This window comes from Aulostomus chinensis, chromosome 18 (genome assembly GCF_037954235.1).
Source record: "Aulostomus chinensis isolate RoL2024-O1b breed Wild chromosome 18, RoL_Achi_v1.0, whole genome shotgun sequence".
NCBI classification, from domain to species: Eukaryota; Metazoa; Chordata; class Actinopteri; order Syngnathiformes; family Aulostomidae; genus Aulostomus; species Aulostomus chinensis.
Window position 1 is genome coordinate 8,503,399 of NC_141337.1, and position 24,504 is coordinate 8,527,902.

At 43.0% G+C, this 24,504-nt stretch overlaps 1 protein-coding gene across 1 annotated transcript; it reads right to left on the reverse strand.

Annotated features, from left to right (window-relative positions):
• Nucleotides 1–7,051: 7,051 nt before the first annotated feature.
• On the reverse strand, nt 7,052–24,479 carry ppap2d (phosphatidic acid phosphatase type 2D). Its single transcript, XM_086184885.1, has 6 exons — nt 23,873–24,479; nt 11,194–11,351; nt 10,312–10,598; nt 10,131–10,188; nt 8,627–8,803; nt 7,052–8,444 (listed from the first exon to the last, which is right to left on the reverse strand). The coding sequence occupies exons 1-6, from the start codon at nt 24,081–24,083 to the stop codon at nt 8,340–8,342; spliced, it is 996 nt and encodes a 331-aa protein (XP_086041011.1). The 5' UTR covers nt 24,084–24,479; the 3' UTR covers nt 7,052–8,339.
• Nucleotides 24,480–24,504: the final 25 nt, after the last annotated feature.

Below are 24,504 nucleotides of genomic sequence, written 5' to 3' on the forward strand. Positions count from 1 at the left end.
TGAAGGTGGGGGGGGGGGGGGGGGGGTTGGGAATCAGAAGAGTCCACGTCACTCTTTTGGGGTGTTGCTGGCCAGGCCCCATGCACAATCTGGCTACCGCGCGCATGTTGACGGGCCCACCTTCAGGGCCTGGCACACAAGGGAGCCCGAGGCTTTAGTCTTTAGTCAACCTGACATTTCACATTAAAATAAAGCGTGTTTGAGAACTTTCTCTACTTCTTTCATGGTGGACTTAAATAAGTGTTGAAAACCTGGAAGAAATTAGTTGAGAGAGTAACTATATGACTCTGAGTTCAACTTTGGAAAATATTTAAAATTGTATGCAATATCCAAATCATTCCATGAAAAGTGAAGTGAAAAAAATAAGGAATACAAATTACAATAATATCATATAATGTCTTAGTTTATTTTTTATATCTTTTTTTTTCTAAGTAGAGCAATAAGGTGAGGCTTGACTTCACTCAGCTTCAGTAGATCGCTCGAGTAATAGACTGTTTTTTTCATAGAAGTATTAAGACATGGGTCAGTGTGTGACCTTGAAACCCAGAATCATCTTCCAACCTCCCCACTACACTTGACAGTGACACCTCACAGATCCTGACTATTGTTTTTATTCATATTGTTTTGTTTTTGCATTCCAGTTTGCCCTGACACACACACACACACGCGCACGCACACACACACACACACACACACACACACACACACACACACACACACACCATCGCTCATCTGTCAGTATAAACAAAGTGGTTCTGTATCTGTGGCGACAACGTGTCTTGTCAAGGTTTGGAGAGATAAGCTTGTTTTATTGAGGAATGTAAAAGTCAAAGTCTAATTCAGTTGTTATGATTTGGAGGGAAATCTTTACCTGTCAGTTTTTATCCGCCTGCCTGGGAAGGCTATTTGAATGTGTTTACTTCTGGATTGTTTTACAAGTGACAGCAGAAAGAGAAGTGTAAGCTGAAAACACGGCCACAGAGGGAATGTGCAGGTAGCTAAGGTCACCCTACCCTACGCCATCTAGCTTGACACTAAAATAAACACACCACACACTTGGGCGCCACACTCTTATCATGTAACCGTTTCCATTGTGTTGTACTTTCACCCAGGCAAAGACAATAGTATGACCTCTGCATATCCATATGTTTCTGCTTCATTTCTGTATATAAAACCAGCAGAATCAGAAGATCTGCAGAGAAATTTGAGTTTTTGATGTTCAGCAGAGCACAAATTAAATTTTTAGTTGTTTATGATGAGCAGCTTAAAGCAAAAAAAAAAAAAAAACACTGCTAAAGTCATGGTTTCAAAAACAGTTTGAGATTGGAGAACGTGTGGCAGATGAGGTCCTTGTCTGTCTCTATCAACACTTTATTAACATAAACTTCCAAAGTACAGATATATAGTAAGATATATTGTACATCAGGGGTACTCAACCTTTTTGAGTTATGACCATCACAGAATAAACCAACCCTCAGGTTTAAAACCACTGCAGTACATTTTAAAGCCTAAATCAAAGGTGCAGCGTCAGACATGACATCATAGGCATCGCTGCATGCTAATCTGTTACTGTTACATTAAAGTCTGACTGTTAAATCTTTGAAATGATGCAAAATGTCATATCTGAATCCATTTTGTCTGAAAACATTAAAAAGTTAGAAGAACTGCACAATTTAATTATTTATCCACATTCCAACAAGCAGAGGCCTAACAGGAAGTATTTGCCTGTAGCCTACTTTACTGTTAACTGTTTCAGCAGCAGGTGTATAACAGAGGATAAACTGCCCTGAGTGTCACAGAACTCCCTCAAAATGAATAATTTCCCTTTTGGAATTTGATTTATATGGTTTGATAGTATTTTTGAAAGTTTATAAATCAAATCCTTTATCCACTGGTCTGTGTAGCTCCTCCCAGGAGGGCGGGAATGTCCTGCCCTAGATTGTGTACTGTGTACACAAACACAATTTAGTGTGAAATGCAGAGATTTGCCCATCTGCAATCACCGTAGTTCATTTGGCAATGAGTTCAATGTCAGATTTGTTCATTTATATAAAAATGTAGTTCACCATAGCTTTAAAGTGATGTTATCTTCAACAGACAGCACAATGACACTGTCCACATCAGATAGCATGTGTGCTAGTACGTAGACACATGTATGCTAGACTGATAAACAAGGCATGCAAATGATTTACTGTTGATAAACCTCACAAATACACAGCAAGGGTTCCACATTTGGTAGTTATTATGCTATGCACATGCACATGAACTAATTGTAGATCACTTTTTTTTTGGGGGGGGGGGGGGTCAATGTCAAATTTAAATGGTTTATTACCGTTCGACCAAGCATTTAAATGTTTTTTTTTTTCTCAATGTACCAACATAGCTTGATCCATCCTAATCCCTGAAGAGCAGACGGAAAATACAAGGAAGCCAGATTTATCCAACCAGAACTATGCAAATGAGTGCTTTTCATTGACTTATATCAGAACAAAATGTGGCCTCTTGCAGTGCTAATGGCCACTGCTTGTGCATTCACTGACTGTCATTACTATGGGAGATTTAGAAATATGCACAGCAGTGAGACTGGGGGAGCAGGCAGAACTTGAGCATACTAAAGAGCCCATTAATCCTTTTTAATTCTATTAAGAATTGGACTACAGCTGGATAAGAGGCCAGCAGAGTTCCAGAGAATGTCTCTGTAATGCCTCGGGGGAGCTACAGCAAAAAGCTCTTACTTAACGAAAAATTCATGTGCGAGGTAATTTCTTTTCTCCTCAAAGTTGAATTATTTTACAGCATTAAGCAGCTTTACTTGGTCATAAACAAAGACAGAAGTGAAAGATGTTTCTTTTTTTTCCTCTCAAAGGGGATTTCATCGCTTCAAAATGAGTAAATGGAATTCATCTGAGCTGCAGATGCCTTGATGATGTTATCAATGTCAGGTATACAAACATGTATTGTACAGGTGTCCTCTCCTCAGTCATGAAGAGAAATGAAGGTGAGCTACGTGCCTTCAGCCGCACACTTGTGTGTTGTTGTGTTGAAGTGAATCAACACCCATCACGTAACCTGAACTATTTTTGTACCATTTCACGAAAAAAAACAGGCTCTTATCAAGAAAAACCACCAGGTTTGAGTATGAGGAAGACAGAGAATGCGGGTTTAGTCTTTTTTCACACTGAAGCATGAAGACAGTGTGGAGATAAAAACGGAAATCTCTCTCCACCTAAAATAATTCTTAAATGCATAAGTTGCATATAAAAAGTAAGGATAAAAAAAACAGACATGCTAAAACATCACTTCATCACATTCAATTTGTATAGCGCCAAATCACACCAAAAGTGAACTCCTGACACTTGAAGGTGTCATCGACAACATTTATACCTCCCAGTCAGTAGGTGTCTCACTTTTGCCACACTAATCTATTCTACCTGGTTACCAGGATGAGACACTGAAACAAAAAACTAGACCCAAGTGCAGGATAAGTCAGAAACTTATAGTTTATAGAATATACACACAAAAAAACCCTTCCATTGATTGATATGCACAAGCTCATTTTTGTTTAAAATATCGTTGAAGCAAGAAGCCAAAGAGAGTACCATCCACCAAAAAAGGTTTAAAAAGCAGCATACGAGCAAACTACTTTATTCTAATTTTTTTAGAGGTTTTTAAAAATCAATTTAAGTTGAGTGAAAAGACTTTAGTTCATACATTTTATTTCATACTACTGCAGTTTTAGTCATTGTTTCAGTAAACTTTTAATTGGAAAAAGTTTTTCATTTCTTCAGCGATAATTCTAACGGCGTGTTCACACCAAACGTGACGCAAATTTTTCGCGCGATAAGTTTACATATAAAGTCTATGTGGAGAGGCGATTAGACGCGAATTCGCATGTATGCTTGCTGGGCGACGTTGAATACTTTCAACTTGGGCGACATATTCACGTGACGTGTCCAGAGAGCCTATCAGTGTTGAGATTCCCCTGGCGTCAGTGAAGTCACGTCACCGGTCCTGGCGCCTGTAGTTGGTGTCCATCCGTGATATCCTGGCTCCGATCCTTGCCAGCAGGTCATCGAACTGGGCCCTCGTCAGCCTGAAGTACCGCTGGAAACAGCCGTCGTCCAGGCGCGGTTCAGAGAAAGCGGTGAAATTCACCCAGCTGTGTGTTCCTCCGGATTGTGCCATGGATCCAGATACAGCAGTGTTTGGTGTTCTGCCATGTCTGGGACTTCCACATCAGATACAAGCCAGCAACGGTTGTTACGTCAGCCATGGTCGATGATGGAAAGAAATGTTGGAAATAAATTCTCCTCGCAGGGGAAAGAAGTTCGCGCCAATGACGTGAATAAAAATAAATGATCCAGTGATCAAATTTGCGCGAATAAATCGATGCAAAAATTCATGTTGCGTTTGGTGTGAACGCGCCTTTATAAACAATAATAGACAGCAGAGCAGCAGGTTAACTCAGGTGGAAATCCACTGCCAAGCGCAGAGATCACTATGAATAAGAACATCAGGAACAACACAGTACATTGAATTTTACTATTTAAGAATCAAAATCACATCCAGGAGTGAAGAATTCATTGGAGTGTTACCAAATCAGATTCTTCAATGTCTTGGATGAGTCCTTTGACAAGTTAGCTTGCCAGAGTCACCAAACACATCCACATAGACTGCTGTCCTCCGCAGGCTGAGGCCTGACTGGGGATCCCTTGAGGCGCAGGAGGACGAAGAAGATTCTCCATCACCTCGTACGATAAGTGATACGGATGACAAACAGGCGAGTGCATGTTCATTGATAGAACCCCATGGTCAACTTGATGAGCTGGAGATGGTGGATGAAGAGATTAAAGAACAGACAGATTTGGGAACAGACAGTTGAGCAAGTTCTTCTGACCCTGAGTCATCAGACACACCCACATATGATAATGCTGCCCTCCACACTCTGTGGCCTTACAGTACCTTAAAGACAATTTGGACTCTAAAACCACGGCGAAGCTGCGGAATGTGTTCAACAAACAGTCAATGATGAAATCATGATCTACAGAAATAAGCTGAAGAAGACTGAAGAGCAGCTAGATTTGATGGTTCGGGAGAAAAGGAATTTGGAAGAGACTCTCAAAAATAAGCAGCAGGAGTTGCTTCAGGCTCAGGAGCGCAGTTTACGAGCTGATCAGGAGAATCTATTAACCGACCATCAACAGCAGCAGATGAAAGAGGAGATCAAACGAAGAATTAGCGAACGTGATGAGGCCCTGTCTAACCTCACTGGGGCCAAGGAAAGGGAGAGGGAGCTGGTCCAGCAGAATTCAGCCAACCAAGAACACCCAAGCATCCTTAAAGCAGACTTTGAGCAATTAAAGGAGAAACATCTTATCAAAAAATCTTTTGGATGACATTGAAGTCCTCAAAGAACAGCTCAGGGAGGCTCAACGAAACAACAGTGTCAACAACATGTTGAACCAGACTTTATCAGAATGCAGGAGAAAAAATGGGGACTTAAAGTCCCACCTGACAACTTCTTTGGAAAGGGAGACACAGACTTGTATGACACTAGAGGCAAAGATAACATTAGTGAATACTAACCTGTCTAGAACCACACAGGAGCTTGAGCGATGCCAGGCAGCTCTCACAGAAAGTAAGGAAGCTCTGTGCCAAGAGCGTGAAGAACACTGTTGTCTCAAAGAAAAATTCTTATGTCAAGCCTCCAGTCACTTGGAGGCTCGCGACAAATTATATCAGAGGCTGGCTAGGGCAGATGATCTTATGAATAAGATGGAACTTGACAAGGTTTCCATCACTACTCTTTGTTGTGTTGCAATCATTTTGTACCATTAGCATACCAGCTAACATTTGCATCCACTTGCTTGCGAGGTAATGCGCTTGTAGGTATGGGGGAACACTTCAATCAGGCATTAAGATCGCGGTATGGGTTGGTGGTGGGCAGGAGAAAAAAACGTTGCCATCACAGCTAAGTGCAAAATGGCAATGTGCAGTGTGGGACAACATTACCCTGGTCAAGATTAGTGCCTGCGTTAAAAGTGTACCTTATTTTACTAATCTGATGGAATATGTAATTTGGGACACAGCAAGTGATTGTAAATGTTCAAGTATTGAGGCAGTGTGTGTGCTCAAGTTACAGTTGTGGATTGGAAGGGGAAATTTTGCAGTTTTGTTTAAAAAAAAACAAACAACAGATGTCATGTTTGACAGGGTGTGTAATCTCACTGGAGCAGATCGTCCTGCTCAGTCACACACGCCTAAACATTTAACAGAGTGAGAGTCAGATAGACAAGAAACTGTCACACAAGCACGGGCACATACATACGTTGTTCTGGAATGAAATGTGCCTCCTTAGTTATGATATTATGAAACAAAACAGGCCCAAAAGCCATGATCACGTTCCTCCCCACCCTGAAGCCCCACGCCCATCACCCTCACTCGTCCCAATCTACCGCCCCCATCTTGCTCTGCCAACTGCTCCATTACTCCTTCCCTTCATTACTTGTCCTCCTTACCTCAGCATAATGCACACACCCACGACTGAAACTCTCCCTTCTTCTCCCTCTCTTTTGCCCTTTCTGTCTGATCTAGGCTGCCTTTTATTCTCCTTCCGCTGCCTGGAAGTGGATAGAGGGGGGGGAGAAAAAGAAATGAAAGAAAATGCCTCAGAAGCTCCAATCTGTATCTGGCTAAGCATCTCCATGGTAGCATGACCCCCTGAAACAGCCCATCATGCTCCACTGCACTCCAAAAGGTCTGAAAAACAGGGAAAGGGGTGAGGCGGGGGAGTGTGTGAAGGGTGAGAGGGAACTGTAGTAATGAAGGAAGGTACTAGAGTGGAAGCTTCCAAACACTAGGGGTTAAATCATTCATCATTTCAGTGTTTATATGTTGTTTCAGCTCTGATTTTCTTACCGTCTCTGTGTCTGGTAGTTGAAAAGATCATGTACTCACACTACGACAACACATTAAAAGATTATAAACATCTGCAGCCCAAGCTGTAGAACACACTAGAAATAATTAAACAACTAAAAACATTCAACATTCATTTTATTGGTTTGGTTTTTTTTTTGTTTTTTTTTTTGAGTACAGTGGTTATTTCCGCCTTTCTGGCATTCACAGACAAAAACAAACAACAATAAATGAGAACACAAAAAATATAGCTTTCTGATAATCTGTGGCTCAGTCTAGTTGTTACGACACATATAATAGTAACTCTCCGTACCTGATAAACGTAAATACAAATGCACAAACATGTAAAAATTGTCCATCGCTGGAACTAATACTTTTGAAATTGTATGGTTTATAAAATGACAGAAGTATTTACATTCAATTTGAATAATTATCATTTCACAAGGAACAAAATATGTGAGCTGGACGTTGACATAAAAAATAAAATAAAATAAAAACACTGATTATTTAAAGATGTGATAAAATATATTTATATAATATTGATTACAATTAGAAGGTTCCATTATGTAGGTTCAAGTGCTATTAATAAAGATGAACAGGAAGGTTCTCCTGTCAGAGTGACATAAATCAAGGTGCAGCTCAGAGTTCGGCGGCAAAAATCAGAGGTTAAAAAATTCAGTCAAACCTCCACCTCCGAGACACAGTCAAAGTGGTTAGTACGGAAAAGTATCAAGGATTTCCTCCCCATCGCTGCCTTGGTTACTCAATAAAGAAAAATTACATTGTATTACAGCACAAGTATTGTTTCTGTTGAATGCTTAAGTAGAACAGGTTATCATTAAGACATTATGGTAGAGCCAAGGGTTGAGGGTCAAGATAGAAGATAAAGCCAGTGCTTTTTTTTTCTTTTGAATCGATTCTCAGTACAGATCTGTCTTTAACGTCTGAGGTCTCTCGGCATCAACTCACAGCCGCTGACTTGTTTCCGAGCTGAGCGGCGGATCATTAAGAACGTGAAGGGGAGGCTGGTGTTTTCTCCTCTTTCTGCTGACTGAATGCACTGACCAAAGGGCCTCCATCACAGAAGACAAGTTCAAACTATCAACATTAGCAGCTTCTAAAAATCCTCTTGAAAAATAGACATTTTTTTAAAAATGTATCTGTTGTTGTTTTTTTTTCTCCTTTTTTCATATATATATATATATAAAAAATATCTGTAATATCACTATGAAGTTCTTTTCACTGGACGGGGTTTGACTTAGGAGTCAAATGTGCTTCTTGTATTTCACATATGTGACAGGTGTGTTAGATGACCGTGTGATTGTTTGTGTCAGCATGCCCAGAAGAGCGAGCATGTTAGATTGTGCTCCATCAACTTTTCATCGTCCCGTCTTCTGATTCCTGAAGTGATTTACATGTTCCTGCTAACAGACAGTTTGTTGGCTGGACAGCGGGCTTTCCAGGGACATGCTCGTGGGAGACAGGTCTGGACGGGCGCATGGCTTAAACATTGAGGAGATGTAGAAGGCCTGCAGGTACAAGACACAAGACACAAACATGTCAAGGGAATATACACAGACCACACACGCTGTCAATCATTCTCTGAGGATAAACACCCATGGGAGACCAGAGACGGGCAGGTTGTGTCAGCTAACAGAAAAAGGAGGGAGAAACAAATCCTGTCTTGAAGAACAAGGATCTTTCAACCTACCACCCAGTACGCAGTGAGCCCTCCTTGAATGAAGCCCGTGAGCACGTCGGTGGGATGGTGACGGTAGTCCGAGATGCGGCTCAGACCGGTATAGATGGCGATCATGACTAAGATGAACTGTATTAGGGGGCGCAACAGTCGAGCTCCTCGCCAGGACAACCTTGCCTGTAGGTAAAACTGAGAAAGAAGATATGATTTTATAATCACTTCTGATATTTTCATATATGTATGTGTGTGTGTGCCACAGTCTCTTAATGACATGCACTTTCTGCTACCCAGAGGGGAAAGAGAAGCTTGGCGTGAGTCCATTAACACTGTCTAACCCCCATTTCCTCCCTTTGTTCATCCTCATCTCCTGCATCAGCGCTATAGCACAGAATTGATGTTTATGTGCCTGTAAAAAACTGGGTCACAGAGCGAGCACGATCCCGGACTACAGCTTTATGAGGTGGCTGGACGTCTGTCTGGACCCATCAGCCACTGGGGAGAACGTGGCCTACATTCCTTCGGTGAGGCCCAAACCCTCACCAGGTCCCTCTTCTGTTCAAACTGAGAACAGGTGTCACTCTTCCTGCCTTAAACACAAGCAGCTGGCCCCGGTTTTGGGTGGCATGTAGCTACAGGTTTGACACATTCTCTTGAGGTTGTGCTGAAATACAAGCTAGCAGCAAATTCTCAGTGGAGTGTGAAGTGCAGAGAAAACTACTTGACGGGGCTGCCTGCTGCTCACGGAGGAGACGCTGATTTTCTTATCTCATTTGTTCCAAAAGTGAGATCATTTCATTTATTTTAGCCCAAAAAAAATGTTTAGTCAATTAAATCTGTAAGGGCTAATGAGGAGGAATATTCAATTTTAAGGATAATAATGTGCTTTTGTTTGGCTGCAACTGTCATATCTTCCTCACAATGAACCCATGACTACTGGGCAATGCAGCGAGAGAGAGAGATGAAAGGATGAGGGGGAGGATGGAGGGGTTGTGAGGGTGTCTCCCGCTGAAAGAAGCCTGTCGATCTCTCAGCAGGCATTTTCAGTCCACCCCCCCCCCCCCCCCACCCGAACCTTTCCCTAAATGAGTCCAACAACAAGGCCTCCTCTGTCCTCTTCATCTATTCATCCCCCCCCCCCTCCTGGAAAACACTCTCTCTCATTCTCCTGATCCCTCCTCCTTGTCCCTCCGTCTCACCATCTCTTTTCAGTATGTGAAGTAGGATGCCTTTGGAAGAACTGCTGCCCTCAAAGATCTCCTCCCTGACAATCAGGACGTGTGAATATATCAACAACATGCACATGTTTAATTAGCTTATCAAGATTATGGTTGCACACAGTGTTCCTGTGGCCTCCCGGGATTTGTGTCTGATAACAACAGAAGGGAAAGCGGGAGCCATAAATATTCCCACAACATTGCAAACACGACCAAATACTGCAAGTACACAACACAGGGTGAAAGGTGGATTTGAAGGTGCCGTGTATCAGATGTGTGCTGCCACAGTGGAGGGGACTTACTGCTAGGTACATCATGGTGTACATTGCGAAGGAAGCATGGCCGGAGAAAAAAGACTTCCTGAAAGACAAGATCAATAAAAACATGCAGTTTACTCATTAACTATATGAGTCAAGCAACAGTGTACCCTGCCCTTGATAAACAATCCTATCTAGAAAACAAAAAACATGCATGCACACACACCTTGCCTCCTCCACCATCTTCTGATTAGTCTGCTTGCAGTTCACCTGGGACACGTAGCTACCCGGAGAGCAGTTGATGGATGCATAGGTGATATTACAGACAGACAGGAAGTTGGGCCGTAGGCGTCCCACGCTTAGCTTGGCCATATTGGTGAGAGATTGACCTACGCAGCATCCAAACAGGAAGCTTCCCAGCTCTTTATACAAGCATGACACATAGCGGTTGCGGATAAATGCCCGTGAGTGCACGCCTCGGAAACGCACCCGGTAACATTCACCCAGCGCGATCTGAAATGGAAAACAGTATAAAAAAACATTTAAGATAAAAAATAGCAGCAAAGATACAACAATGGTGACTTTGTTTAATATATATATATATAACATCACATCACACCAACTTTTTGTTGAAATCAGAGCCAGACAGGAAGATAGATCCCCTTTTTGTGGGAACTTAGACCCACAGAAGCCAGGAAGTTGCTAGTTAGCTTCACACATTGAATGGTAGTGGATGGGAGGTGTTAGCATCCTGTGATAAGATGTCTATTGTCTGAGCTACTTTCCTGACTGAGTGCAGGGATTTTTACACAGAACCTTCCTGGTGTAAATGCTGCTCCTAATCATGGCAGACCTTGTCAGAGAGGATGAGGAGAAACAAAGCAAGATTCTGATTCTTATTATTATTTGCTAACTTTTGACAGAGGTATGCTAACACTTCCAACCCACTACAGTTAAATGTGCTCAGCTAACTTGAGGGTCTCAGCTTCTTAAAGCACATTCAGAGGAGAGAAGCATGTCTGTCTTCTTGTCCGGCTCTGGGAAGGACAGCCAATAAGCATATTTCCCAAAATGTTGCTGTCCTCTGTAACAGGTATTATTGTCTTACAGTTAAGCCAGTGATTGCGATGCCGCCAGCAATGAGCAGGCCGTCTGGGATCGCCTCTCTCTCCACATAGGGATACGTGATGCTGGAGTCTCCACAGAAGAACCCTCGTTTGTACGGAGTCACTGCCTTCAACTCACACGCAAAGAACGGGATGGAGGCTGATGAGATGGGGCAGAGACAGGGAGGGGAGGTGGACAAAACACACACACACACACACAAAAGGTGGCTTGGTGAGTTTCTGTGCAACATAGATCATGGGGAATGATGGAGCGCACAAGACAGAGATAATGTTACACGCTAACATAAAGGCTGCCTTCTGACATGATTTCTAAATTCCCTTGAGGATCAAGCATTCCACACATAGCTGCTTTCATCGGAGGATCAGGACAAAGGAGATGTGAGAGACAAGCAGCGAGGGAGATGATGGGCATGGCAATGGAGAATCAATATTATGGAGGAGGAAGACAATATGGAACAATGTTATACAGAATATGTCCATAAGTCAAAAGAGTAGCCCTACTTGTAGGAAAATGTCTTGTTAAACAATAATAGTTTTAAGGTCTTTTAGTTCAGCTATTAATTGTCCTGCATTTCCTGGCTGGTAACTAATTATAAGATCTTGGATCAGGTGAAATAGGGTCAAGGTCTGGCCCACTTAGCAAACAATCCTCACAGCCTAATGGTGAATGTTCAGTGATTCAATGTTGTGCAATACTTTCACAATGACAAAAAGTGAGATGGAGCCAGCTGCACAGTTGCATTCTGCTTGTGTATCACAGATAATGTCTGATAGTCCAGTAAAAGCCTTCCCTGTTTGCTCTGGTCTTTGTCCCTTCTCCCATGTCCCTTCCGCTGTCATTCCATGGAGTGCAGTACCACTAATCATTAACCTCTGTACCTCTCCTCGTCCAAGGCCTGCTGGTTTGGCTGGAACGCACCCAGGCAAAAACATTGCTGCTGCCAGGGAATCTCTCACTCACAGTATGTGACTGAGAAGTGTACAGGATACGCTCTCTCTCTCTCTCTCTCAAAAAAACCCCCCCATCAGGCCGATACACAAAACCCCTTAAAATCAAACACAAACATGCCATCAAGCATGTAGAAGTTCACGGTCTTTAACACTCAAATACCTTTGAGTTCTGATGTCCTGTACCTGGGCCTTTTTTAACGTAGGAAAGAAATAAAGCTGCTGCAAACACTTTTGGTAGCAAGCAAGAAAACAATTACCAGGAGATGGTTAAACTCTACCCTAGATGATTGGATTGGAATTACTGTAGAGATATTTAGGATGGAAAAACTGACATATCAATGTGGAATCCATGTGGACAAATTTGACCAAATTTGGAACAACTGGATTTGTTCATAGCCCCCACGAGAGGAGACTCTGATCTCGCTGGTATCATTGTCTTGTAATTTATTTATTTAATTTCTGATTTCTGAAGTCTGATCCATGGACTACAGACTCTTTGGACTCATATGCCTTGATGGTTGGGGATGCACATGTTTGGGACCCCAAAACAAATAAAACTGGGGAGAACATTTATTTTTACTTTTACTTATATTGCTATGCTGGTGTAATGACCCATCCATTCCAAAGATAGATACAATTTAAAAAGAAAAAAAGTATGTAGAAGTTTAATCCATTATTCAGTGGGCCTGCTATTGCATCTATTCAGTCAGCTAATAACAAACCTGTATTGCTCATTTGACCTCACTGAACTGATAAACAAGGGGAATAATCTAAAGGTAATAATCTATAGGTTTGAGGCTATCAGCGTCTCAGGGCAGCAGAGATAATTCCGGACCGGACTGGTTTGGCTGAAAACTGTGTTAGTAACCTTTGTTGTCAAAGTCGTGCTGCCCTAACAGAAAGACAAAACACAGATAAAAGTCAGCCTAGTTCCATATATTCTAGGATGGGCCTGAATGAGGAAGTATGTGTGTGTGAGGGTGTGTGTGTGTGTTTGTGTGTCTGGGGCGGGAGCGGAGGTGGTGGGAAACACCCCTTATCTGACCCTCATGTCTCCATTCCTCAGTCATCACATCTACAGGAATCTCCTCACGTGTACCCACGTAAATCCGGGAATGAGCAAGTTAACACTTTTATGCACCTCACGTAACACACATACACAGGGTGTTGAAGGTGTCATCAGCTCAGAGGTGTGTGTGTCTGTGTGTGTGTGTAAACTGAATGATTAATGAATTGATGGAGAGAACCAAATCCTATTTTTGTATCTTTTAATCATATTTAATTGTTTAATTGTGAAATGCCTGAATCATCCATAGCTGCCAACGCTAACAGGTGTAGCAGCTTAGTGAAAGAAAGAAGTGTGTGATGAATGAAGGCGTCGACTTGTATTAACTATTAAGAGATTTGCTGACATATTAGTTCAGAAAGACATTTATGTAGGTGGTTAATTTATCCTTCAATTTATTTTGCAGATTAAATACTACAATACATGGTTGCAGTTTAAATTGAGATTAGTATTGCCATTCCAAATTACTCCATTTGAATATAATTTATTGCAATCTTTGTTTGCTTTTTTTCAAATCTATCATGAGAGAGAGAGTCAAATAATATTCGTCTAGAGACTCTAAATATCTAAATTTTTTTGTATATTGCACTTTTGTAGTATTTATTCTTCCTTTTGTAAGAAATCATGATATAAAAAAATAATAGAACTGTTACAAAGTCTGTGAACCCTTCAAGAGCATGTGCAGATGGGCCAATGACAGCCAACCAGATACCAGTATATAGTGTAGTTAAAATATACAGGGTATGTGACTGGATGTTCTCAAAATTTAGGGGTATTTTATGACTCCGTCAACTGATGCAATATAAACGAGCTGACATTTGATCTGCCACATTTGACCAGTAAGTTGATACAGTACAGAGGTGTAATGGGGAAATGCAGAGCTGAACCAGGTAGCTGGTTATTCATAAGGGCAGACCACAGGCCTGTCGCTACTGATCGTGTAGGAATGACCATCAGGACTACACAGAATACAGAAACCTCAGATGGAAATTAGCTTCTTGCTATGTCTGATGCACCCATCTCTTCATGTACACTGTCCATACATAATCTAAATAAACTAAACTAAATCTAAAATTGTTCCAGGTTTGAGTCCCGGCTCAGGCATGGGATCTTTCTGTGTGAGCCTGCATGTTCTCCCCGTGCCTGCGTGGGTTCTCTCTGGTACTCCAGCTTCCTCCCACAGTCCAAAGACATCAAGAGAGGACGAGGCTGATTGATACTCTAAATTGACCGTAGGTGTGACTGTGAGTGTGAATGGTTGTCTGTCTCTATGTGTTGGTCCTGTGATGGACTGGCAACCTGTCCAGGGTGAACCCCACCTCTCACCCGTAGCCGCTGGGATAGGCTCCAGCCCCTCAGCGATCCTTAACAGGAATAAGCAGAAGAAAATGGATGGATGGATGGAAATCCAAAGTTGACTTTAATGCAGCAAATTTCTCTGTGAGAATAAAATAAAACTCAGCTTGAGTTCTGTCAAATTCTGACCAGTACACAAACGGCGAGTGCAACGAAAGGTTATTCGGCATCTGCACAGTCCAATAGAAATCACAAGCTGTGTCACAGTCAAGCTCTATGCTTTACAACTGTATTAAAACAACTTTCACAACAAGACACAAAAAGCCTTCAGAGACCTTCACATCATCTGTCAGGCAGCTGTGAGCCAACCCACGCACCTGGCCAAGACATGCTCAAAGAGAGCCAGACCAGAAAGGCCTTTGACTGGACCCCCAAAAGGACACTGAGGAGTGGGTTGGCTTCCAGGGCCAGTCCTAAAATGTGCCACAGCCTGGCCCTGACACTCAAAGCAGGAATGCATTTGAATAGTCAAAAGGGTCAGAAAGAAAGAAGGGGGTACGAAGAGAGGGAGGGAGGGAGGGAGGGAGGGAGGAAGGAGAGGAGTAGAAAGAGGAGGTATGAGAGCAGAAGGGATGTGTGCCTCTCTCTGAGAAACTCTTCTGGTTCTAATTTACACATCTATGACCACAGCCCAGAATGAGCTCACTCTGAGAGAACAACAACAACCAAAAGCAAGAAACAAAAAAAAACAAAAAAATTGGGGTCCGTGATTAAAGGCACAATTCAAAGAAAAGAGGGCAGATTGTAGTTATTCACCCACGTTATAAGGTCATATTGCTAAACGATGTTATCAGAACAGCCTCCAACTAAAACTCGGCAGAAATGCCATGGGGCCAAGAAATTGGGGGCAAGGGTAGTAATATCGGGGTGAGAAAATCTGTAGTGATGGAGCGGAGAGAGATGTGGCGAGGGTTTCTCCACAGAGAACAGCAGACGGAGGCGATTAGCGGTGGTTCTGGAATGTGAGGGTCAGAGATCTGGGCTCTGCTGAGACCCGCTCTGTAAACACGACCCTGCCTCAACCAGAAGAATACCCCCCAATACACACTCACATACACATAAAAACCCCAATTGGATGCAAACAAACTAAACCATAGACAAACAGCCAACCAAACAAGCCGCAAAGACCCAACCGGCACATGAAAAAAACACTAAATCAACCTACAATGATAACAATGATAGCCAAATAAAGTACGCTAGACCCAAAAAAACCACATGTGATGACACAAACATTTAATGTTCTGGAGCCAAGTGAATGCATGTGAATGCTGCTGCTGCTGCTGCTGCTGTGGGACAGTTTCATAGATTAGTATGAGCCCGAAGCTACGTCAAAGCCACAGTATTGACCATCTGTCTCATCACACCCAATAACATTTGACCGTACACACTTTGCTCTACATTTAATAGAACCAGAGGACACAGAATTAGTGACCTGTCATCACATGTCCATCTGGCGTGCAGCTTCAGACAGGGCTGAGTCTGGCCTGTATCCCAGCCCCATTCAGTGGTGGTCCACCCTCAACGGGCCCCTAACCAGCTTGCATGTGTGCCAGTGTTTCCCAACTAAAATTTAAGCTGCTTGTTTAGCCTCAAGTCAACCTTGTGAAACAAGACAAAAAAACAAAACAAAAAAAAACAACAACAACAACAAAACATCACAATCAAAAAAAGCTTCTTTACTGGGTTGCGAAGTGTGGTAACAATGTTGTTTGTGATTGAGGAAATCCCTGGTAATGTCATTAGAAGCAGTGCCATGGCCTCAGTCTTACTTGCTTGTAAACAGCAGTTTGCATTCTGAAGGGTGGGCTCGCACAATTATTTGTACAATAAGGGCTTTAATAACGGCACAGAGCTGTCCTCATAAGCGAGGCTCGATCTATTCTCTCATCTGATCACTATTCAGATTGACTCACGTCCTTCAGGGGAAACACAGGTCTTTTATGCTTCACCCGATTTACTGTATAAGAAAGGGACTTTGTTTCTATGGAGACACACAGAGACACTTCTGTTGGATAGGTAACATTTTAACAGGAGATGAAGTCATTCACACTAAGGCTGTGATTATGATAAACCACAAACTGACAGAATCTCAATTAAAGAAGCGTGTGTGTGTGTGTGTGTGTGTCCCCTCATGCTCTACCTTGGTGGGCTGAGCCAGGTAGTGGAGAGGTGGGATTAAGGGTGAGTACCATTTCTTTTCTCATAATTGCCTGGATTGTTTTCAAAGACGGAGCTGTTTTGTCTGCCCTGATGGCAGCACAAAGACTCTAATCGGTGGTGAACAAAGAGGGTCAGAGGAGCCACAACATTCTTGGATCTGGGCTATTAGAAAGCTCCCTGAAGCTGGACTTCATGCAAGTAGTCTGCACCCTGCAAAGTCATCATTGCTTTCCACTTGTTGCATCATATATGCAGTGATAAAAAAAAAAGCACTTCAGAGCAGAGAGAGTGCAGGGATGATCGATATTTGTCCAGAAGAGCAGCAAATAGCCAGCCACGCAACAGGATCTACAATTTCATCCACCTCCAAAAGTTAATCACCTGTTCCTTGTAATATGACCTTCCTTTCCACAAAATTCCATCTAAATTCCTCCATTTGTTATTTAGCTTTCCTGCTAACAAACACATGGAAGCACGGCTGTGATGAGAAAATATGACTCCTAAAATATTTTTAAAATGCCGGCATGCTAGGAAGATGGTGCTAGAAATCGATAAAAATTACAATGACAAGAATAAATCCACATCTGATTGTAGACTAAAACTTTTTTTTTTTCCTGAGTGAGGCAGTTCAGACTCAGCTCATTTTGTTTTGTGTTCCACCGGTGCACCCGGACAGCTCTTGCTCACCCCTAGCACTGTTACTTTTGCCGGCGGCCAGTGCAGACATGCTTCGCACAGCTGCTTCTGTTCTCTCCACACTTCACTGACCTGCTTCCTGGAGCCCAGTTCTGGAGTTCAGGGCATGAGTGGGGAGTTCTGAAGCGGGCGGGCTGTCTGTCTGTCTGCCTACCTGTCTGTCTGTTGGTCTGTCTGCCTGCCTGCCTGCCTGCCTGCCTGCCTGCCTTGTCTGATTCAGCAGGAACATGAAGGACCTGCCGCTGCGGTATGCTGGAATCTTAAATAGGAGCTCTGTGGTGGGTTTTGCAGTGTGAAGGTAAGGGCGGGTGTACAGGGTGAGGTGAGATTGACATAAAATTAAGGTTCAGACAGCGAGGGAGGGGGGGCTGGTTGTGGTAGAAGGCATGGAAAGAATTGAGGGTTGTTTTGGGTTTGCAGGGGAATGTGCAGCTGGAACAACTTCAGAGCCGGAGAGGATGGAGGCAGGAAAGGCTCCAGCAGGTGAAATATGACACAAGAATAAAATGGTTTTGATGATGGGTAAAAATGCTCCAGTGCCACGCGGTGTAATCCAAATGTCCTTATAGAGACACAGAAAAGGATGAGTCATTAGTTCTGACTGACGCAAAGGCTGAACTTAACAATCTGTATTCAGATCCACAAAGATACTTTGATGGTATGGCTCCCCAAACCCATTCCAGCTAATGAGCACTGAAGATTCAGTCATTACAGCTAATAACTATGGACAACATTGGGCACTAATGGAACCTTCATCGAAGACAAGATTGCAGCAGCCTCATTAAAAGTACATTTGAAACTATATGCTGTAGGAAACTTTACGATCCTTCACGGAGAACGACTTCCTCACTTAGACATAAACAACCAGCAGAGGATGAGGCACCCCTGAGGGACCTTTGAGTCTGACCTCTGACCCCTACTGTAGATCCTCAACCCCTTCTTCAGAGAACTCTCTTTCCACAAACCACTCTTCTCTCCCACCCTGGGGCTGCTCCCTCATTCAGGCTATCACTTGCCCCCTCAACCCCCAGGCAGCTGAGACGTTTCTAATATAGCTGGCTCTGGAGTGCTAATGGATGAGGGAAGGTCCTGAAAGTAAAGTGATTTTTCACACCAGACATTTTAACTTGTCAAATCAGGAAAAGTACTTCATTCCATAAAGTGCTGCAGGGATAAAGTATTTTTGTAGGCCAACTCACAAGTTAACATCCCTTCATCAAAAAGCAATGTGATTCTAATATTGGATTTTCAATAATAAATGAAAATATACTCTGAGACATACATATTTTGTTCAAAATGATTATCTTCACAAACCAACCCCAGTTTTATGAGATGCATGTAAGTACAAATACCAAGCTACTTGTTAACAACCCACAAATAAAGTCTTTAAAAGTCAGGTATTTACTGACTTGTTGAATTCCTTGGAAGACAACGTTCATATATCTTATATTAATGTGAACCACTGACCTCATTTCAGGCATTTAACCAGAAAACCTTTCAAAACTCCCACTGACTTTTGAGAGGAGGTTACAGGATGTTCGCAGCTAACTAACTTACCTCCGGGTTTTAGGCCTGATTCCTGCACCACTCTATTAATTGTTCCTGTAAGCTATAGCATTAATGTTGGGCTTTTCCTGCTTGGGCACGTCAGAATGTCTGCAGCGAAAGAGCTTCTTGCATCCTCTCTGCTTGTGTCAGGAAGGGCGCAGCTAATGGATTCCTGAACCTCTGCAGAGCTTTCAAATGGCAAGTAAGTGCATTAATACACTAACAAAAGAGAGTCAGCAAAATCACTTCTTCCACGAGCTAACTATTTGACCGATCTGTCTTTTTTAATGGCTCTCCATCTGTCAGCTGTAGAGTGACGCCAAAGTGTTCCATAACTTTGAGAGTGTTTGACCGGGAGCCCGGAGACACACAGGCAAAACAGGATTGGCTAATTTGTCAACAAACAGCTTGTACGCTGCAGCTGTAGCACACTTTCCTCATTAGCAGCCATGTTGACACATACAACACCCAGGTTTTTTTTGTTTTGTTTTGTTTTTTTTATACTCGTGTTCAAGCAAACACAAAGACAATTTCATATTTCTGGCTGCATACTCGCCGACATGCTGTGACATGTGTTCACTTGGCAGCTTTCTCTGGCACAGAACAGTAATCCTTTAAAGAGAAACCGTCATCCGCCCAAAACAGCTATAAAAAAAACAAAAAAACACACACCTCATGACACAAGTGGAACACATTCACAAATACAATAGAGGTTGGGAGGGGAGAAAGAGATAGGGGGAGATAAGATAAAGAGAGGGAGCCTTTATTGATTCATCTGATCACTCAGGAAGATACCGGTCCACTCCTGGCGTGCTGCTTCACGTCTAGGAACACACACACACACACACACACAACTTTTGTCTTAACACCATCTAAAAACTGCTTTAAAAGGAACAATTTCCGCTCTATTGCGATAGCCAATCCTTCATTTGACTCCGAATTATGAATCCCTTTTTCTATTATTTGACTAACATCCTCCAGTTATGTGTGGCAACGTGTGAAACTATGTCACTATTAACCTCCAACGGAAGGTCAAGCAGAGTGCCAATGATTATCATCCTCTAAGCTTTATGAGTTAATAGCGGGTTTTCAAGCGCCACTTCCAATAAATTCCCAATTTTAAGAGAGTAATTGAGAGGGAGAGTCAGTAACTGGTTTTATTGGGGTGATGACGGGATAAGGACCACCTCTGGAGGAGGGAAAGAGGAGTTAACGGCTAGGAGGCCTGTCTCTGCACGCTCAGCAGATATGACAACAACCCGGCTCCCTCTGACCTCCGGGGTGGCTGGACACTCCATCTTAGGTACAGCGCCACAGGGTGTGTATGCTGTCACTTCTCTCAAAACCCCTACACTCCTGCCAGGAATGCGCAAGGAGAGACTTCAACACATTCAGGCATTTGTTTACTGACACTGAGCTGAACCAGAACAATCCATCTGTGTGTGAAGGTAACCATCGTAAGCGTGTCAGAATGGCGCCGCTGAACAACAGAGCCTGACTGCAACTGAAGCAGTGAGAAGAATACGGGCAGGAGTCAAAGCCTCAGTTAGTACCCTTCACATCGTAGCGTTCCAAAGCAGATTCAAGTTAACCCACGGCTCCATACCATGCATCTGCGCTTTAAACGTGAGCTACAACAAAGACCGTGAAAACCCCCGGAACATTACGGAATCCCTCTCCAGCTGATAACAGAATGAGGACGGGGTGCTTCGGGGTAAATTCCACCGTTACAGTAGTCAATGACTCCCTTCACGGGATGAATTACGCTGGCAGGTCAAACTGTCTGAGGGATTCAGATGATGACATTTTTGACGGAAAATTGTGTTAGTCAGAGATAAGAGGATTTCACTAAATGAAGGAACCGATTCATTTCCAATAAGTCAAGCATTCACTGCTGAATACCCGCAGATGAGTCAAGGTCAGATCAGTGACATGATGATTAACAGAGCGGAGACGGGCAGGATGCAGCCAGACACATGGAGCCTTTAAGTCATCTAACAAACTCCCCCCTAGCAAGTCTGGCTGGAAGGACTGAGATCGTGCTCGCTAGGAGGAGCAACATATCAAATATAATATCAAACTTGCAATATGGTCAAGTGGAACAGGTGCAATAGTTATTAAAAGCTAAATATGCATTAAAATACCACTGTAAATGAAGGGTTGTGGGGCTGCAGCCATATACCAACGTTACAGATTCACATAATCACACCATGAAGACCATGATAGGTTCAAATCCTATCAGGAGAAACATGAATAATCATTTGGAATCGTATCACAACGGCCAAAATATTGGCAATTTTATAATTGGTTGGCCCCAGTTTACATGTGAGCTTATTTCCTTTCATAGGCGGACGTGTGGCTGATAATCATAGAAGATTTTTTTTTAATTTCATCCGGTAGAGACTCTCAGTAACTGTTCAATAAAAGGCTTTATAAAGGTTTATCATTATCTACACTGGGAAAATCTTGGAAAAGTAATCATGCCAGACAAGCCAACTGATGTTAGTCAGAATGTTGGTAATGTGAGGTGTGATTCGTTCAGCTGAAACTCTCATTTAGAATAAATTTGTGAGAAATCTGACCTCCTGCTTTGTTGTTTTTATTTCTTCGCAATATCAGTATTGAAAAATGCACTGTATGATATTTTACACTTTGTCAGCCCTTGGTAAATGACCTGGTCGTTCACTCCCAGACAAAAACAAGATGGATTCATGATGCTGACACTGGCAAACTGGAAATTCTTTGAAATGCTTTCATCAGATCAGCCTTTCAAATGAAAACACTTCGCGAATGCTTCCAGCCGAACTTCAGACTTCAGAGCAGCTGCTTCTAAATGCTCTCAGTTGTGTGCCTGAGACTCAGAATTGTTATCGAGTCACTGAGGGGGTGTGTGTGTGTGTGTGTGTGTGTGTGTGTGGGGTGGGGGGGATCAGGGCACACAATTTTGTGAGAAATCGAGAGGCGCGCTCATGGTGCGAGAGCGATTTTTCCGTCCTGCTGACGGATGCCGGGTCACTAGCTGCTTCCCAAACGTAGAACAAAGCTTCAGAAGAATTTACGGAGTAAACAGCTAATACCATACCTGCAGGGTTAAAGAAAAACATGGCGTGAAAGACGAGCGCCTCACACTTGTTGTTTTGTCTGTCTGCTGGAACACTTCCGATTCTTTAACCGCCAACCAGACGGAAGACCTGTCAGTCTGCCTTGACAGGTTCGCTCACGTTTGCACGTCCAGATAACCATTCGCCCGCGAAATGATATTTTGCCACTCTTCAGTAAAACAGGTTCTGGGCTGCAGGTTCAAAAGCAGGAAAGTGGGTAGTTTCATCAGACTGCTGGAGGTCAAAGTAACTAAGTACCTTTACTCAGAGCACTTTCCTCTACTTTCATGTACCTTAGCGTTTAGATTCCTGCTCCAACTTGAGTTTCCGGCTCAGTTATTGATTATCAGTGTAAAAAATATCCGAATCATTCTCTCCGTGCTAATGGGATTTCTGTTTTCTTTAACTACTTTCATATCATCATTTGTGTGTGTGTGTGTATATATATACCATCAAACTTCATGATACAGTTTTGAAACTGTATCTTCAACCTCTGGTATCTTGCAAGGTGACAAGAGTTCTGCAGCTCTACATGCAGAATTCGTGGCTGAGCCTTGATCCCGCAGAGGACAGCGTTGAACTATTTGCCCGTTAAAGATGTGAAATTGGATCAAAATAAGCAAAACTGGGTGCTGATTCTGCTATTATGCACACACCAGGTGTCACAACAAATGTAATAACAGGCCAGGTTTAACTCCAGAAAATTGCGCTGGACCGCAAAACATGCGACTGATCCATAAATACAGTTGAAAAAGCTCTGAAATATCATTTGTGTATATTTTTTGCCGTCCTTACTTAAAAGCGCCGTTTGGCTACCTACAGCTTCAGGGTGTGACTTTTGACCTAATAATGATAATATCAAAGATGAAGCGGCATCAGTATCGACATGTGTGAGAATCAGATTGGGTTTTTGAAAAAATTGTCCATAGGTGGAACTCAAGTGTCCGTATGCGAACACGGCACATTATGTTTATCTCATAAATTCAGGGTTCTTGTTGTCGTTCATAAATATTAGATAACATTTTTTGTTGCGTATAAATGCATAATAAATCACAATAAAGCAAGAATTCTGCCTCTTTCCAGCATTTCATGTACAGTAATGGGAGGAAATGTGTGTTGAAATTCAACACCAACAAACAAAACTGTTACTAGTTCACTGCATTCACCACCAGGACATATCCGAAATGACTTTCTTCGACTTAGTTGAGTAATTTAAGCGGCAGCAGGGAAACTCCTCGTATTTCCAGCTAGTTGAGGGGAGATAGGGTGGTGAGATCCCGCTCGGGTCCTCGGAGGAACTCGGACTGCGGCGGTTATTCAGGAATCTCACACTGACAGAGGCCAACCAGCGCACAGGCACGGGAATGTTTTTATCCCAATTCCCACGTTCTTCTCCCGGGAACTCCTTGGGGGTTACCATGGAAACAGATGACTTCCCGGGACAGCTCATTTAACTGCCAGCTCGAGCCCCCCCCCCCCCCCCCCCCCCACACACACACACACACAAACACACACCACCCACGTGCATCGAGGGAACAGAGGTTTTTGAACAGTTTCCACTTGACTTCTGGAAAAATGCTTTGCAGCTTCGTTAACTTTCACAAATCCTCAAATCCCAGTGTGTGTGTGTGTGTGTGTGTGTGCGTGTGTGTGCATTTTCTCTTCCTCGGAGCCAACTTTTTAACCTCTTTATAACACAAATGTGTGTGTGTAGCTCCTTTGAAAGCGAGATAATGGGCTATTACGTTGTAAAACAGAGTCAAAAAGCTAACATATTCTTACCGACACAAAGACATATAACGTCCAACCCGACCAGCATCCTCCTCTTGGTACATATGGAGCTCTCCTCCTCCTCCTCGGGGTGGTTGAGGAAATGTTTCCCAGCTCCGTTCTTTCCGTCTTCAGGTCCTCCACCATCGGCGAGCCGCAGCTGGAGCTCTGCGTCCCGGGGCAGCGTGTTGCCGTGGTTGCCGGTGGAGTTGAACTTCTGCATGTCTTGAACAAATCGACTAGTGACGACTTGTTTAGGGGAGGGGGGGAAAGTAGTTAAAATGACTTTTAGCTGCAGCTCGCAAGTGACTGATGGAAATTCCAAAACTTTTCAGTCCGCCCGTCGTTGCAAAAAATCCATGTTCACGAAAGTCTGACAGCTGGTCGACCGAGTCGCTAATAACCGCTTAAGTGTCATTAACGAGCACCGGAGCGGAGAAGAAGAAGAAGAAGAAGGAGAAGAAGGAGAAGAAGAAGAAGAAGAGGAAGAAGAGAGGAGGAGGAGGAGGACAGAGAGAAAACACAAACATCCGAATACACTTGGCACATATAATCCTTCAGCTACTCAGTGGAAGTGTGCTGTCGCTCCTGCTCTCCTCCACATCTGAAAGTCAAACAAACACGAGCCAAACTTAACTTTTTTC